This window comes from Selaginella moellendorffii, unplaced genomic scaffold (assembly GCF_000143415.4).
Source record: "Selaginella moellendorffii unplaced genomic scaffold, v1.0 SELMOscaffold_43, whole genome shotgun sequence".
NCBI classification, from domain to species: Eukaryota; Viridiplantae; Streptophyta; class Lycopodiopsida; order Selaginellales; family Selaginellaceae; genus Selaginella; species Selaginella moellendorffii.
The window spans coordinates 575,102-588,825 of NW_003314304.1; the positions used below are offsets into that span (position 1 = coordinate 575,102).

Sequence of the window (13,724 nt, forward strand, 5' to 3'; positions counted from 1 at the left end):
GGAACCAACCGATATAAATCACCATAAAATAAAGGGTAAAAACCACGTGTGCTACAAAGAGAACAAAAATGTAACATAGCCTAGCAGAAGCCAAACTAATACATAATATAGTTAACCATACATTCCAACCACTATATAATACATTTGGAACCCCCCCCCATACAAGCCACCCCCCACCTGTTGAGGAATGCATGCTTTATGCTTTCACCTTTAACACTAAGAGTTAGTCTATAAGATAAGGGTGAAAATTATTAAATATGGAATGGCAATAAATCGCAAATTAGGGTGTAGGAACAATATTATAGTACTCTCTACATTCGATATGCCTTTTGAGTGGATCTAGATACTTACTATAAATAATATATAGTACTGAAATGGAATTAACACATAAGACATGATAGTGAGGATAAGTAAGCTATCACATAATAATATTAAGGGACTAGACTCAATATCATGGGGGTTCCCAACACTAGTAAGTGCAAATCAATGAATAATTTTCTCTAACTAGGTCAAGTATATTTAATTAATAGCATTTAGGAATTCCATCTTTATGCTCATCTAATCAAGTGCACACACAATAACTAGTTTTTCAACTAGATTGGGTGGAGATCATAAAGGAAATCAATAATATCGTCCTTAGGGGATTTTAAATGTATAGTAGAATGTATAGTAGGGATGGTAAGTAGGTTGGGCATGGCCGACCAACCTGAGGCATAGTCTAGCTCTCATTTGTGTGCTTGTCTTTGTTTTGCATCCGGCTTGAGTCTAAACCCAAATTCCATACCATGCTAGTTGGTAGAGTATCCATATCCTTGCGTTAGGCCACTAGTATGCTGAAATAATGCTAAACTCCATTTGACTCTATTTTGCATGTTGGTCCTAGCATTGGGATGTTGGATGCTCTAGGACTATTCTAAATCACTCCGTGCTCTTGTCCCTTTACTCCTTGGGCTATATGTTCGAGAGTCATTTCATGCTCCAATGCTATTGCTCCTTGGCTCCATGCTTGGGAGTTTAGCACTGTTTCTTCATTCGGTGGCTCAAGGCCCTAAAACTTCGGTTTCACACCACTATCCTTTGGACACATGGCATGTGACATATGGTATATGACACGTGGCACATGAAGGGTTTGGATTTTGCTTCATAGTTATTCTATGGTAAATCACCATAAAATAAAGGGTAAAAACCACGTGTGCTACAAAGAGAACAAAAATGTAACATAGCCTAGCAGAAGCCAAACTAATTCCTAATATAGTTAACTATACATTCTAACCACTATCTATATAATACATTTGGAACCCCCCATACAAGCCACCCCCCACCTGTTGAGGAATGCATGCTTTATGCTTTCACCTTTAACACTAAGAGTTAGTCTATAAGATAAGGGTGAAAATTGTTAAATATGGAATGGCAATAGATCGCAAATTAAGGTGTAGGAACAATATTATAGTACTCTCTACATTCCATAGATATACCTTTTGAGTGGATCTAGATACTTACTATAAATAATATATAGTACTGAAATGGAATTAACACATAAGACATGATAGTGAGGATAAGTAAGCTATCACATAATAATATTAAGGGACTAGACTCAATATCATGGGGGTTCCCAACACTAGTAAGTGCAAATCAATGAATAAGTTTCTCTAACCAGATCAAGTATATTTAATTAATAGCATTTAGGAATTCTATCCTTATGCTCATTTAATCAAGTGCACACACAATAACTAATTTCTCAACTAGATTGGGTGGAGATCATAAAGGAAACCAATAATACCAACCTTCTGCTATTGTGGCAATAAGGAAAGAATGTCTGTAAGGATTGGTCGATAAATATCTTTCGATGCCTAAAGTTACATTTGCAACATTCTCCCCCCTTGGGGAACATCAACATCCTTGTCAATACATACCTAAGTGTAGCAAATTGTCAAAGAAACAACTCCGAAAGTTAACAAAAAGCACACTATGTGGGAAATACACCAACTTAAATAAGTGATAGAATTACCTTGCCTCTACGTCCAAAGTTGTTAAGACTCAGACACCCTTTGGCCATCACTAACAAGGAAATAACTAACAAAGTTAGCCACCCTTACTGCTTTGAATACCATTCGACTTACAAAGGAATAATATATCCTTGCCCGCAAGGACATAGCAAGAGAGCTAAATGCCCAACTCCTCTGAGCAAGAAATCAACCCTATCAAGAAGATCAAGACACTTATTATAAATTGGCAGATGAAGTTATTTATATAACCATGCCCCTTTTCAAAAAATAGTCAATGAGAAAGAGGTGAGGACTTATGATCAGTCTATAATAATTATCCCCATGGTTATGGATTGTACCCATGCACTAAAGTGCCAAAGCCAGCCTACCAAAATTGACCCAAAAACCAATGAACAAAAAAAATGTTTAATTAATTTATTGATTGTAAGATTTATTATAAAGATTTACAAAAACTATTTTTTATTACGAGTCTCATACTCTGTGATAAGCTCACAAGCATATGTAAGATTACTAAGAGGCTCCCAAGTTGATTCACAAGTTGGGTAACCATGCCACTTAACGAAGTATTCTTTGGTACGACCACCACATTTTCGATGATATGATAAAATGCTTTTAACTTTATATTCAAATTCACAATTCAAAACTTTTGGTGGCAGACAAATCTCCCCTTGATGTGCAATATCCATAGTGTATGGAGCCAATAAATTAGCATGAAATACATTATGAACATTAGACAAGATCTAACTAATAGGATACATCATCAATCCATTTCAAAACCCGATAGAGTTCAATATATCTTAGTAATAGCTTCCAAGACAAAGATCCCTTAATATTCAAGTTTTGGGAAGATAGCCATACATGATCTCCCATTTGATAAAATACATTGAGATAATGTTGATCCTTATCACATTGATACTTATTCTAAACTTTGCCTATCGTCTTAGTAGCTTTAGACAAACTGTGGTATAATTGCTCCACATAAGTCTTAACAGCCGAGATCAACACTTTAGACATTGGTTTTGGTACAAAAATCTATTGAGGAACCCCATGAGCATTCCCTTGCAACATCTTCCATAGAGAACAACCAATAGCATTGTGAATTGTATTGTTATAACATATTTTTATTGTGTTCAAATGCTCAACTTAGCCATATTAGTCTATTGCAATATAGTACTACAAATAATCCTCAATTTGAGCATTCACACGTTCTATCTACCTATCAGTTTGAGGATGATAAGTGGTATTAAATTTCAACTTAGTACCGAATAACTAGAATAATGTGCACTAAAACTTCCCAGTAAATCTCGAATCTTTATTTGAGATCATCTCTTCATGAAGACTATAAACCCATACTACTTCATGGAAAAAAAAGTTCTACTATTTGCTTGGCATTTACTATTTCCACAATTGGAATGAAGTGTGCAATCTTCGACAATTAATTCACAACCACCATCAAAGTATCATAACCCTTAGACTTCAACAAGCAAGTGATGAAGTCAAGTGTCACACTTTGAAATGGCCACGCTGGTGCTAGAATGCATTACAACTTCCTAGCCTGCTTCTCAATTCTTCGCTTACACTGCTAACATATAGGGTAAAAATAGACATAATTTGCTATATCACCTAACTAGAAAAATCCCTTTTTCAATGAAGCAAGAGTTTTTTGTTTACCACTATATCTCGTTACTAGAACATCATAATGTTCTCGTAGAAACAATTGTTGCAAATCCTTAGAGGGAAAATATAATCTTTATTACTTATAGAAAATAAGCTATCCTAAACTGAGAAGTGAAGCTTCACATTGGCATAACTAGAAACTTTCACTACTTCATTACCGAGGTTCTACTTTAACAACTCCATACAGTGTAAAATTGCTTTTGCCAATGGATCACTTTCATATGAAGCCTGAACATCTTCCAACCAATCCAAACTAATTGTTGACATTATCTAGAACTAAGCCTGACAACTTAACAAAACATACATTTACTTTCTTTAGCATATACTTTGTGTTCATGCAACTTCTGAAACGCTAGTTCCAAGTGTTTCAAATGATCCTCTAATGTTTCACTAAAGACTAGAACATTATTAATATATAAGACAAAAAAAGTGTCTAAATCTAAATATTCTATCCATCATTATATTGAATGCATTACATAACAATGGTATGACAATGAACTTATATGATCCATATCAAGTCTTAAAGGTTGTTTTCTGCACATCTTGATCTACCACTGATATTTCATGATACCTAGAATGAAAATCAAGTCACGTAAATATTTAGCCTTTAAGAATTGCTCAAATAAGTCATCAATGCGAGGCAAAGAATAACTGTTTCTAACCATAATCTTGTTAAGAGCCCAATAATCAATACACAACTTCATAGTTCTATCCTTTTTTATAACAAAAAGGACTAGTGCTCCATAAGATGACTTGTTTGGTTAGATATAACCTTTATTAAGAAGCATCGTGAGTTGCTTCTTGAATTCAACCATCTTTTTTATATTCAAATAATATAAAACTTTTGTAGGTGGTTTAGAACTTGGAACAATCTCAATCCAATGATCAACCTCACAGCTAAAATGTAGCTCTGGCAGCAAATTCTTTGGAAAGATATCTTAATTCTATGCCAACAACTCTAATATTTCCTTTAGTACAAAATAAACTCTATCACCAATTTAAACTGGGTCACCATCACCCTTACCTTCATCACTTGAACCAAAAAGGTCTAACATCCTTTCTTAGCTGTTTTTTGAGTGGCTTTTACAATCAGGAACTTAGCATTCTACCTTTGAGGAGCACTTTTGCAATTGGAAGGACACATTAAAAGTCTTTTTATATGACTTTATCTAGCATCAAAAAATTATTTGATATATTTGTTGAAGAAATCCATGCCAAACACCATCTAAAAATTTAATATTTTCAACACTACCAAGTTCAATCTCTCTTTCCACTTAGATATTTTTATTAGAACATCACTCACAAATTTTCTAGCTACTTGTCCACCTTCTACAAAACAAAAGTGTATGGATTGCACTTAGCTTTCAATTCTAATAACTTTACTAAGTCTTCAAATATCATGCTATGCATAACTCTTATACCAACCATCATTCAGATTTAGTGTCCGTAGATAAAGCCTACAAGATACATCAACAGATCAGTGCTTACATTGATTGTGAGAAAAGTTTGAGGGAAATAGAAAAAGTAACTCATCTCCTCTTTCTCATAATTTATATTGACAACTTCGTTAACCCCTTCAGCTTCACCACCACCATCTTCCCTCATGACATTAATGAGACCTTGTTTTATGCTTGTTAAGACATTCTGAAGACCTTCATAATAGAAGCAATAACCATACTACTCATTCATTAGGAGTAGGTTTCATAAATTGCTACTACTTGTACCCACCAAGAGGAAGACCAAAGGGCCTAGGACCAAAAGAAGCTATCAGTGGTTGCCAACCATTATCTTTATTAACTGTTGTTTGTGAGCCCTCATGGTGGAACTTTCCTTCCACCCTCTGTTTTAGATCATTTTGTTTATTCCCAAAGTTCTTATTCTTATTCAAGGTATCAACATACGGTTGTTGATACTATTCCATGAATGAATGACTAAAGGCAACTTGTTGTACTACATCTTTACATTCCAAATATATCTTTGGCTTAAATTTTAAAATCTCATTATGAGAAAGTGAACTCAAACCTTCTAGAAAATAACATCAAACATCTTCATCATTCATATTTACAATCATAATGCACTTCTTTGAATTGACAATCACAAATCACTTCACTTCACAGTAAGTTGATACAAAGAGGTAGAACATATATTTTGTATGTTTTTTGGTTTTTTCCACATCTATCCAGCAAGCAATATATCATATCATACAATATGTCAGCTTCTTGCTGGATGGTTCATTATTATGATCACTAACATGATTTAATTCTAGAAAAGGTGAATTATAAAAATTCAAGTACTCAAAAATCCACTAAGTCTCCACCCATTTGGACTTGGAACCTTGCCAGCTACTGAAATTGAAATTGTGTATACTCTAAAGATATGTGTTACACTTAAACACTAACATGCAACTCTAAATCCTAAACAAAAAACATAATACAAATATAACATTTTAAAGTCATTGTGATGGATATCCAGGGATTTATATAATGATGGATAATGTCTCACCAATGATATTAACTTATCTCAGTCAAGAAGGTTGGAGCAGGTAAACTGTAATACCCTTCATGATTATGCTACCCTGGGAGAATTAATGACTACAAATTATGATTGAAATAGAAAATGGTTGTCAAAATCAAGCATATCACTTGATCTGGAAAAAAAATTTAAGCTCCCTATAGTTCACAGTTACATGTATTTTTTAATAAGACCATGTGCAAATGATCAATTGAAAGAAGGATATGGAATTGAAGATTTATCTTACAAATTTGGAAAGTTTCTAGAGAGGAGAACATTCAGTGTTATATGAAAAGCTCTTCTGAGACTATATTTCTTAGGGATGATAAGCTTATTGACTTTAAAAATCATATTGTTACTTTTAAATGCAATGAATCAAGGTTGGTGGCACAGATTTCAATCTTCACATGGTATATATGAGGTGAGTAAAAATAAATTCAAAGATATGAATAACTTATGTTGGTGTTCTAACACTCCAAGCGATATTAGTTTAGCTGCAGAAAAAGTTTGGGCCTTTAGAAAACTTTCCAGAATTTCCTTAGGGTGAGAAGACTTAGATGAACTTCGGAATCTCCCATGCTTCATTATAAGAAAATAATTAAAACGGAATAATATTTGTGCTTAGGATCAATCACAATGGCATTGCAAGCAGCACCAACACTCCTTTCAACTTATACAGAGTGGATCTTACAGGCAATCACGAACATCCCCAATTGGAAACATCTGGAATTAATAGCATTATATTTATGATCTCCTCAGCATCATCCAAGAGCCCGCAAGAACACTGATCAAGCAGCAATAGTGAACTTGAGACTTAGAAACCATTGGAGCTAGTGTGTCTCTAGTAGGGATTACCAGCACAAGGTGGCAGAAAACGATCAAAAGGCCCATGAAACTCTTGAATCCTTCCAGATTCAAGACTTTAAAAAGCTGAATGGACAGATCACCATGTAGATTCTGGGTAAATGACACGATAAGAACATTCCTGGTCACGATGTTTGGCTGTAAACAGCATCTAAACAATGCCCAAGCGGTCGTCCAAGTGTCCATTTTTGCCCATACACTCTGATAATGTAATTCCTTTAGAACGTCTACGGTGTCAAACAAGCACTTTGCTTCTCTTTTGGCATATGTAGTGATCATAACATTCCATGCTAAGAAAACTGTCCACGAGACAAGGTTTCTTTGAGGCATTGAATCAAAGAGATTGTGAATCCAGTGACAATAGCATACAAGGTAGCTCATGCAAACTACGTTCCATTCTAGAATTCGATCAAAAACAAGCCTTGCGACGTACATTTACCAAAGAATCGCATTCCATGTCACTACATTCTTCCCAGGCACGGAATAAAAAGCGTGCAAAGCTGATGATTGTGAATGTAATCTTGGAGCAGGATTTTCCATGAAAAGGAGTCTGGGGCGCGAATGGAGCCAAACACGCGGCGTGCATCGCCAGAGCTCCCGCATTTGCCATGCCTTGGAATCCTGTGGTGTGTCAACGCCAAAGATCTAAGCAATGCTTGCAAGATCCAGACATTCGAAGGAACACGTTACGAACAACGTCTACATTGCGAATCTCCTCGTCCAAATGCGATATCGGCGCTTAAAAGCTTCCTATTTTGCGAGGGTTTAGGGTTTATCATTCCCTGGCAGCAAGGATCCAGCGGAGGATGATCCCAAGATGTATGGTGCTACAGTGATGTGGGGGCGGTCTGGTGTGGGATTTCAAGATCCCCGCCGGGATTCCTATGACAAATGTAGAGCATCCTTGAGGCGGCCAAGTTTGCAAAGAGCTTTGGTGAGTATGGTGTAGACCGTGACTTTTGACTTGAATCTTCGGACTTTTGCCTTATCTAGTATCATGGGCAATAATCATCTATGGACGAGGGTCCAATCAGCTCTGGAGCACATAGGATTCCACTGGGATTTCTCTCCACCATTTGCCCTTGTGTAAGTTCTCACTCTTTCCTCTTTGTTGGATTTTCGTGGATCCATCGTTGTGATTTTTGTGGTTCTTCCAGCTCGCAAGAATTTGTCATCCGATCGAACTCTCATGCTGGATTTGGTGCTGTGGACTGTCGATGATCCGCCACCAGCGCATCTCTTCGTCACCTCCACGGACAGTGATCTCTCTAGTGCGTTTCACTTGCTGCAGATGAAGAACTACAACGTTCTTCTGGCATGCAACTCTCACGCGGCCTCCCTGGCTCTCCTTGCCGCAGCTTCGGCAGTATGGCAGTGGGGTAAGCTCGCTAGAGAAGAAGGCCCGGTAGCACAGACAATCGTGAGCAGCATTCATCGCTCTCCCGGGAGTTTTTATAAATTCGTCACCGCCACCATGTTCTCCTCCACTATCATTTACGCTGCCAACGCTACTTTTACCTTGGTCTCCATCGCCACCAACTCCGCCACCACCACCTAGTCCAGCATCGCTTCCGCCACCACCAGCACAAGATTCTCCGCCAGGGACACTAGAGAAGCAGGAATCTTTACAGGACTTCCACAAGGATATTTGCGCACTGCTCCAACAAGCGGCTTTGACGCTCAGCCAAAAGCCTTCGGAATCGATGCTTTTGAGTGTGACCCTGGGAGAAAGGATGATCGCTCCACAGCAACAGAGAACAGGAGAGTTTCCAAGGGGAAAGCTACTGAGAGCTCGACGTCTCAGTGTAAATGCTGTGAAAGTGAAGGATGGAAACCTAGTCGGGAGCCCAGCTCGCCAGGTGCTGTCACCAGTGCCCGAGATGAAGGAAAGTGGACGTGGAGAAGGTTTTGTTCGGATCCGGGATGGAGGAAGCGGCAAAAGGCAAAAACTGCCAAGCAAATCGAGGAGATTGCGCTGGGATTGGAGGCAAGCAAGGTTCCTTTCCTCTGGGCGATACGATCAAACTCTGTTCTTGGCATGGACGAGGAGTTCCACAAAGGTTTCGTGAGCAGGACTGGCGGGAGAGGATTGTTTGTGAGCTGGGCGCTGCAGCTAGAGATCTTGCAGCACGAATCAACCGGGGCTTTTGTCACTCACTGTTCATGAGTTCGAATGTCCGGATGGCCGCCTGGGCCTCACCAGCTCGAGGGTAGGCCGCGACCATGGCGTCGTAAGAAGTTACGTGTGGAGGGATTTGCCGAAAGACAGCCTCGGCACCGGGCAGTGATCCACACCTCGCAAACATCTGGACGAAAAGCTTCTGGGAGTGGAGGCTCGCCTGGTTGGCTTCTCCGAGAGGACTGACCCCGACATGGTTGGCTTCCACGCCTTCCAAGTCCATTCCAGCGAGAGCTTGGATGCCTCGCGGCAGTGGTGGTTGTTTCCAAAGGCCGTGATCATCGCAGTCGGCTCGGTCGAAGACTGTGACGGCGTCCAGCAGGCTACGGCATTTCCCATACATGCTCCTTTCATCCTTGTCAAGGATTACATCAAAGATCTTCGTTGCCTTCTCGACAACACCATTGTGAGCAAACGCTTGCAGCATTGTAGTCTGAGCGACTACGTCCTTCTCAGGCATGAGAGCATACATCCTCTAGGCATTTTCATTTTCCCTGGCTTTGGCATACGCAGTGTTCATCGCAGTGTACATGCAAAATGTTTGGTTTCTCCATCGCATAAAAAAACGCTTCGCTCCTTCCAGCCGGTCGTGTGCTTCATAGGCTGATATCAAAGCACCCCAAAAAACCGGATTTCTCTCTCCTGTCAAACAACTCTAATTCGCGATCAAAGTCCCTTTTCTGGGTACCATCACAGTCCATGCCACTACATTCTTCTTGGGCATTCGATCAAACAGTTATTGGGTTTGATCCAAGTTCCCATCAGCTGCATAGCGTCGTATCATCACAACCCATGGCCCCACATGAGATTCGCAAGGAAAACATTGGAGCTATGGTGGCTGCTCAAAGTCCTGTGAATTTCTTTCGCCCTTGCCCAGCGAAAAAAGAAACCTCGCTACCTTTTGTGAAACTTCTATATAAGAGTTCCAAGAATTAGGTTTTGATAGGATTCTCATGGGACGTAGCAAAGAATTAATTGTAGAACTCCCAAGGGTAATGAAAGTGGAGAGGATTTTATTCTCTTCCAACACCAACAATCTCGAGTGTGAAGTATTTGGGAAAGAGGAGCAAGATGGAGAGTGGAAGTTTTTGGGTAAAACAGGTCGAGAAGCAAGATTCAAGCTCACCAAGCTGAGATTCATCCTTGTCAAGCCTCTCTCTGGATTTGAGGTATCTACAATTGTGAGTTTCTATGGCAAGGACAATGCCCAAAAGCCCGTGGAGGAGTTGGAGTTGAAATACGTCAATCCTCAACATGTGGACTATCAAAAACCTTTTAAAGTCGGCCAGCTTTCCAAGGACACTCTTGTCACGAAAGCAATTGTTCGATCCAATCTTCGGTACTACAAGTTCCGGTTGTGGGGCAACATAGAGTATCCCTGCCAGTGGTGGTTTCCAATGGGACACTATGACCAGGACAAGCCCAACCCTAAATCGCGAGAGTTGACCATCAGATACTTTGATGTGAAGAACGAAGGGAAGTTAACGCTAGCGCCTCAATGCAAGTTGAAAGTTTTTGAGAGGACTTCCACTCGTCACTCAGAGTGCGAGGAATTTGATCTACACAATCTTCCACAAAAGAAGCAGCCAAGCATCCAACAAAAGAAGCTGCTAAGCAGATGGGATTTTGTTAAAAAACTACTATACTTTGCTTTAAAGGTTTTTAGAAGTAATTAAAAATGTTTATAAACTTAAATCTATCTTAAATAAATAAAATCTTTAATAGTTCAACTTTGTCTCTTCTCTTTGTCTGATTTAGAGTAGGAAGTTTTCGTGCGACAGATAACATAAGGATATGTGTCTGCTACATAGAATTCTCACCACTAAATTTTACCACAATACGGCCACCTCTTGGACTGTATGGTTCCTATTGCCAATCATACAATTATTAGTGAAAGACAAGACGTAGAGGAAAGAACAGTGTCCAATTCAGCCCATAAGTGCTGGTATTTCAAACGATCCATCAAAACTTCCTCTTTGAAAAGCTTCTTCTTTGTTTCTTGGTCTAATCATCATCCATGGGCTCTCACGAGAAACTTCACGTTGTTCTTATCCCACTTCCAGCACAGGGACATGTCGTTCCAATCATCTATCTCGCCCGCAAGCTGGCGCTCCTCGGAGTCACTGTGACCATCATCAACGTTGATAGCATCCACGAAACCTTGCAGCAATCCTGGAAGAGCGAGGACAATCCTGTGAGTAATGGCCACAACATTCGCCTCGAGTCCATCTCTATGGACTTGCGAGTTCCCAATGGCTTCGACGAGAAGAACTTCGACGCGCAGGCCGCCTTCTGCGAGGCCATCTTCCGAATGGAGGATCCACTCGCGGAGCTCTTGTCCCGGATCGATCGAGACGGCCCCAGAGTCGCGTGTGTCGTCTCGGACTTTTACCATCTCAGTGCTCCACACGCTGCAAAGAAGGCTGGATTGGCTGGAGCGAGCTTTTGGCCGGGAAACGCTGCTTGGGCTGCCATCGAATTCCACGTTCCAAAGCTCCTGGAGATGGGAGACGTTCCTGTCAAAGGTGAAGCTTTGATTGATCTAGAAGTGTGTTCTAAGAAAACTTGGGATTTCTATGGTGCCAGCGGGAGATGAAAAGCTGATTTCTTACATCCCTGGAATGGAGCTAAGATCGCAAGACATTCCACTCTTCATGCACGACGGAGAATTCGAGAAGAACGGGGAAGAACAATCACTGTATCGCTCCAAGAGGATCGCACTGGATTCTTGGTTTCTGATAAACTCTGTCCACGACATCGAGCCGCGAATTTTCGAAGCGATGAGGGAAGGATTCGGGGAGAATTTCGTGCCGGTTGGACCATTGTTTCCTCTCAAGGGAGAGGCGATCGATTCGACTGGATTGCAAGAGGTAAACCTGAGAACTCCGGATGAATCTTGTCTTCCATGGCTAGACAAGCGTGATCGTGGTTCGGTCCTCTATGTTTCGTTTGGAAGCATCTCCTTCATGACTGCCAAGCAATTCGAGGAGATCGCGCTGGGATTGGAGGCAAGCAAGGTTTCTTTCCTCTGGGTGATACGATCAAACTCTGTTCTTGGCATGGACGAGGAGTTCTACAAAGGTTTCGTGAGCAGGACTGGCGGGAGAGGATTGTTCGTGAGATGGGCGCCGCAGCTAGAGATCTTGCAGCACGAAGCAACAGGGGCTTTTCTCACTCACTGCGGATGGAACTCCATGCTTGAGAGCTTGGCGTGTGGAGTGCCAATGCTGGGGTGGCCATCTATGTTTGAGCAAAACACGAATGCCAAGCTGGTGCTGGAAGGCGAGGGCGTGGGAGTGGCATTCTCGAGATCTGGAGGGAAGGATGGATTTGCGCCGAGAGAAGAGGTGGAAGAGAAAGTGAGGGCGATCATGGAGGGAGAGCAAGGCAGGAGATTGAAAGCCAGGGCGATGGAGATTCGAGAATTGGCTGTCAAGGCTGCTTCTCCCGGAGGTTCTTCTCACACGAACCTCAAGAAATTCGTGGAGAGCCTTGCCTCGTAAAGAAGATCTTCGCGGGGATACCGATCAAAAACGCTGTCGCGGCAACGATCATGATCGTCGCCTATGGCCAAGAGGGCGACGGGGATTCCGCTAAGCAGGTGTTTGATCGTGCCTTGCCCAGAATCTCCTTTGCTGGAACGCGATGCTCACAGCATATGCGCAGAACGTGCATTTGCATTAATTGAAGCTTCTCTTTGATACCATGCCCGAGAAAGATGTGATCTCTTGGACCGCAATGCTACAAAAACAATACCTAGTTTGATAGATGCCGAGAATGTTTTTGCAACTAAATGGAATTTAGCAACCTGGACTGCTATGGGTCATGTAAATGCCCAAGTCAGGAATATGGAAAAGTTGAGGACACGATACTAGAGAAAAATCTAGTGTTGTGGAACTCTCTCATTGCAGGATTTGCTCACAATGGATCTATCGAGAAGGCGGAGAAGCTCTTTCTCGAGATGCCTGAGTGGGATCTCATGTCTGTGAATGCTCTAATCTCTACTCATGGCAATGTCAATTGAGTGCAAGTTATTTTGGATTCCACTCCTTTGGTGAGCACCATGCTCTAGAACACGATCCTGGTGGCCTACAGTGACAATGATTGCATCATCAAGGCCAAGACCATCTTTGATTATGAGGTGGAGCAGTGGAATCTCATGTTGTGGAACTCAATGGTCTTGGTAGTTGAGTGGCAATCATGATGTAGCCTAGCAGTTGTTCAATGTGATGCTCAAATGAGATATGGTATTTTGCCACTCAATCCTTACGCAATAAGATCTAAGTATCCCAAGACTTGATTATAAAAGAGATTTAATATATAATTTATTAAGATTTAAATATAGAAAGAAAGAGCCCATAAATAAGAGTCTACCCATTAAATACTGAAGAAAACAGCCCATAAATAAAAGTGCATCCAATCCCTTTAGTTACTTATAATAACTTTTTTCTGCATCATCATCAATTCTTTTTATGCCTCCTTTTATA

The 13,724-nt window shown here is 40.6% G+C and overlaps 2 protein-coding genes across 2 annotated transcripts; one reads left to right on the plus strand and one right to left on the minus strand.

Annotated features, from left to right (window-relative positions):
• Nucleotides 1-9,208: 9,208 nt before the first annotated feature.
• LOC112349827 (pentatricopeptide repeat-containing protein DOT4, chloroplastic-like) lies at nt 9,209-9,709 on the minus strand. The gene has a single exon (XM_024684949.1). It carries the CDS (start codon nt 9,707-9,709, stop codon nt 9,209-9,211), a length of 501 nt encoding a protein of 166 aa, XP_024540717.1.
• A 1,536-nt stretch (nt 9,710-11,245) lies between these two features.
• LOC9647086 (UDP-glycosyltransferase 85A3) lies at nt 11,246-13,069 on the plus strand. Its single transcript, XM_002979895.2, has 2 exons — nt 11,246-11,762; nt 11,824-13,069. The coding sequence occupies exons 1-2, from the start codon at nt 11,255-11,257 to the stop codon at nt 12,738-12,740; spliced, it is 1,425 nt and encodes a 474-aa protein (XP_002979941.2). The 5' UTR covers nt 11,246-11,254; the 3' UTR covers nt 12,741-13,069.
• The last annotated feature ends 655 nt before the right edge of the window (nt 13,070-13,724 follow it).

Excerpts from the sequence above, each read along its gene's own strand:
- LOC112349827 (XM_024684949.1), bottom strand. The coding sequence starts at position 9,709 with ATGTATGCTCTCATGCCTGAGAAGGACGTAGTCGCTCAGACTACAATG.
- LOC9647086 (XM_002979895.2), top strand. The coding sequence starts at position 11,255 with ATGGGCTCTCACGAGAAACTTCACGTTGTTCTTATCCCACTTCCAGCA. Across the intron at positions 11,763-11,823 it reads GGGAGACGTTCCTGTCAAAG|CGGGAGATGAAAAGCTGATT; the intron begins GTGAAGCTTTGA and ends CTATGGTGCCAG.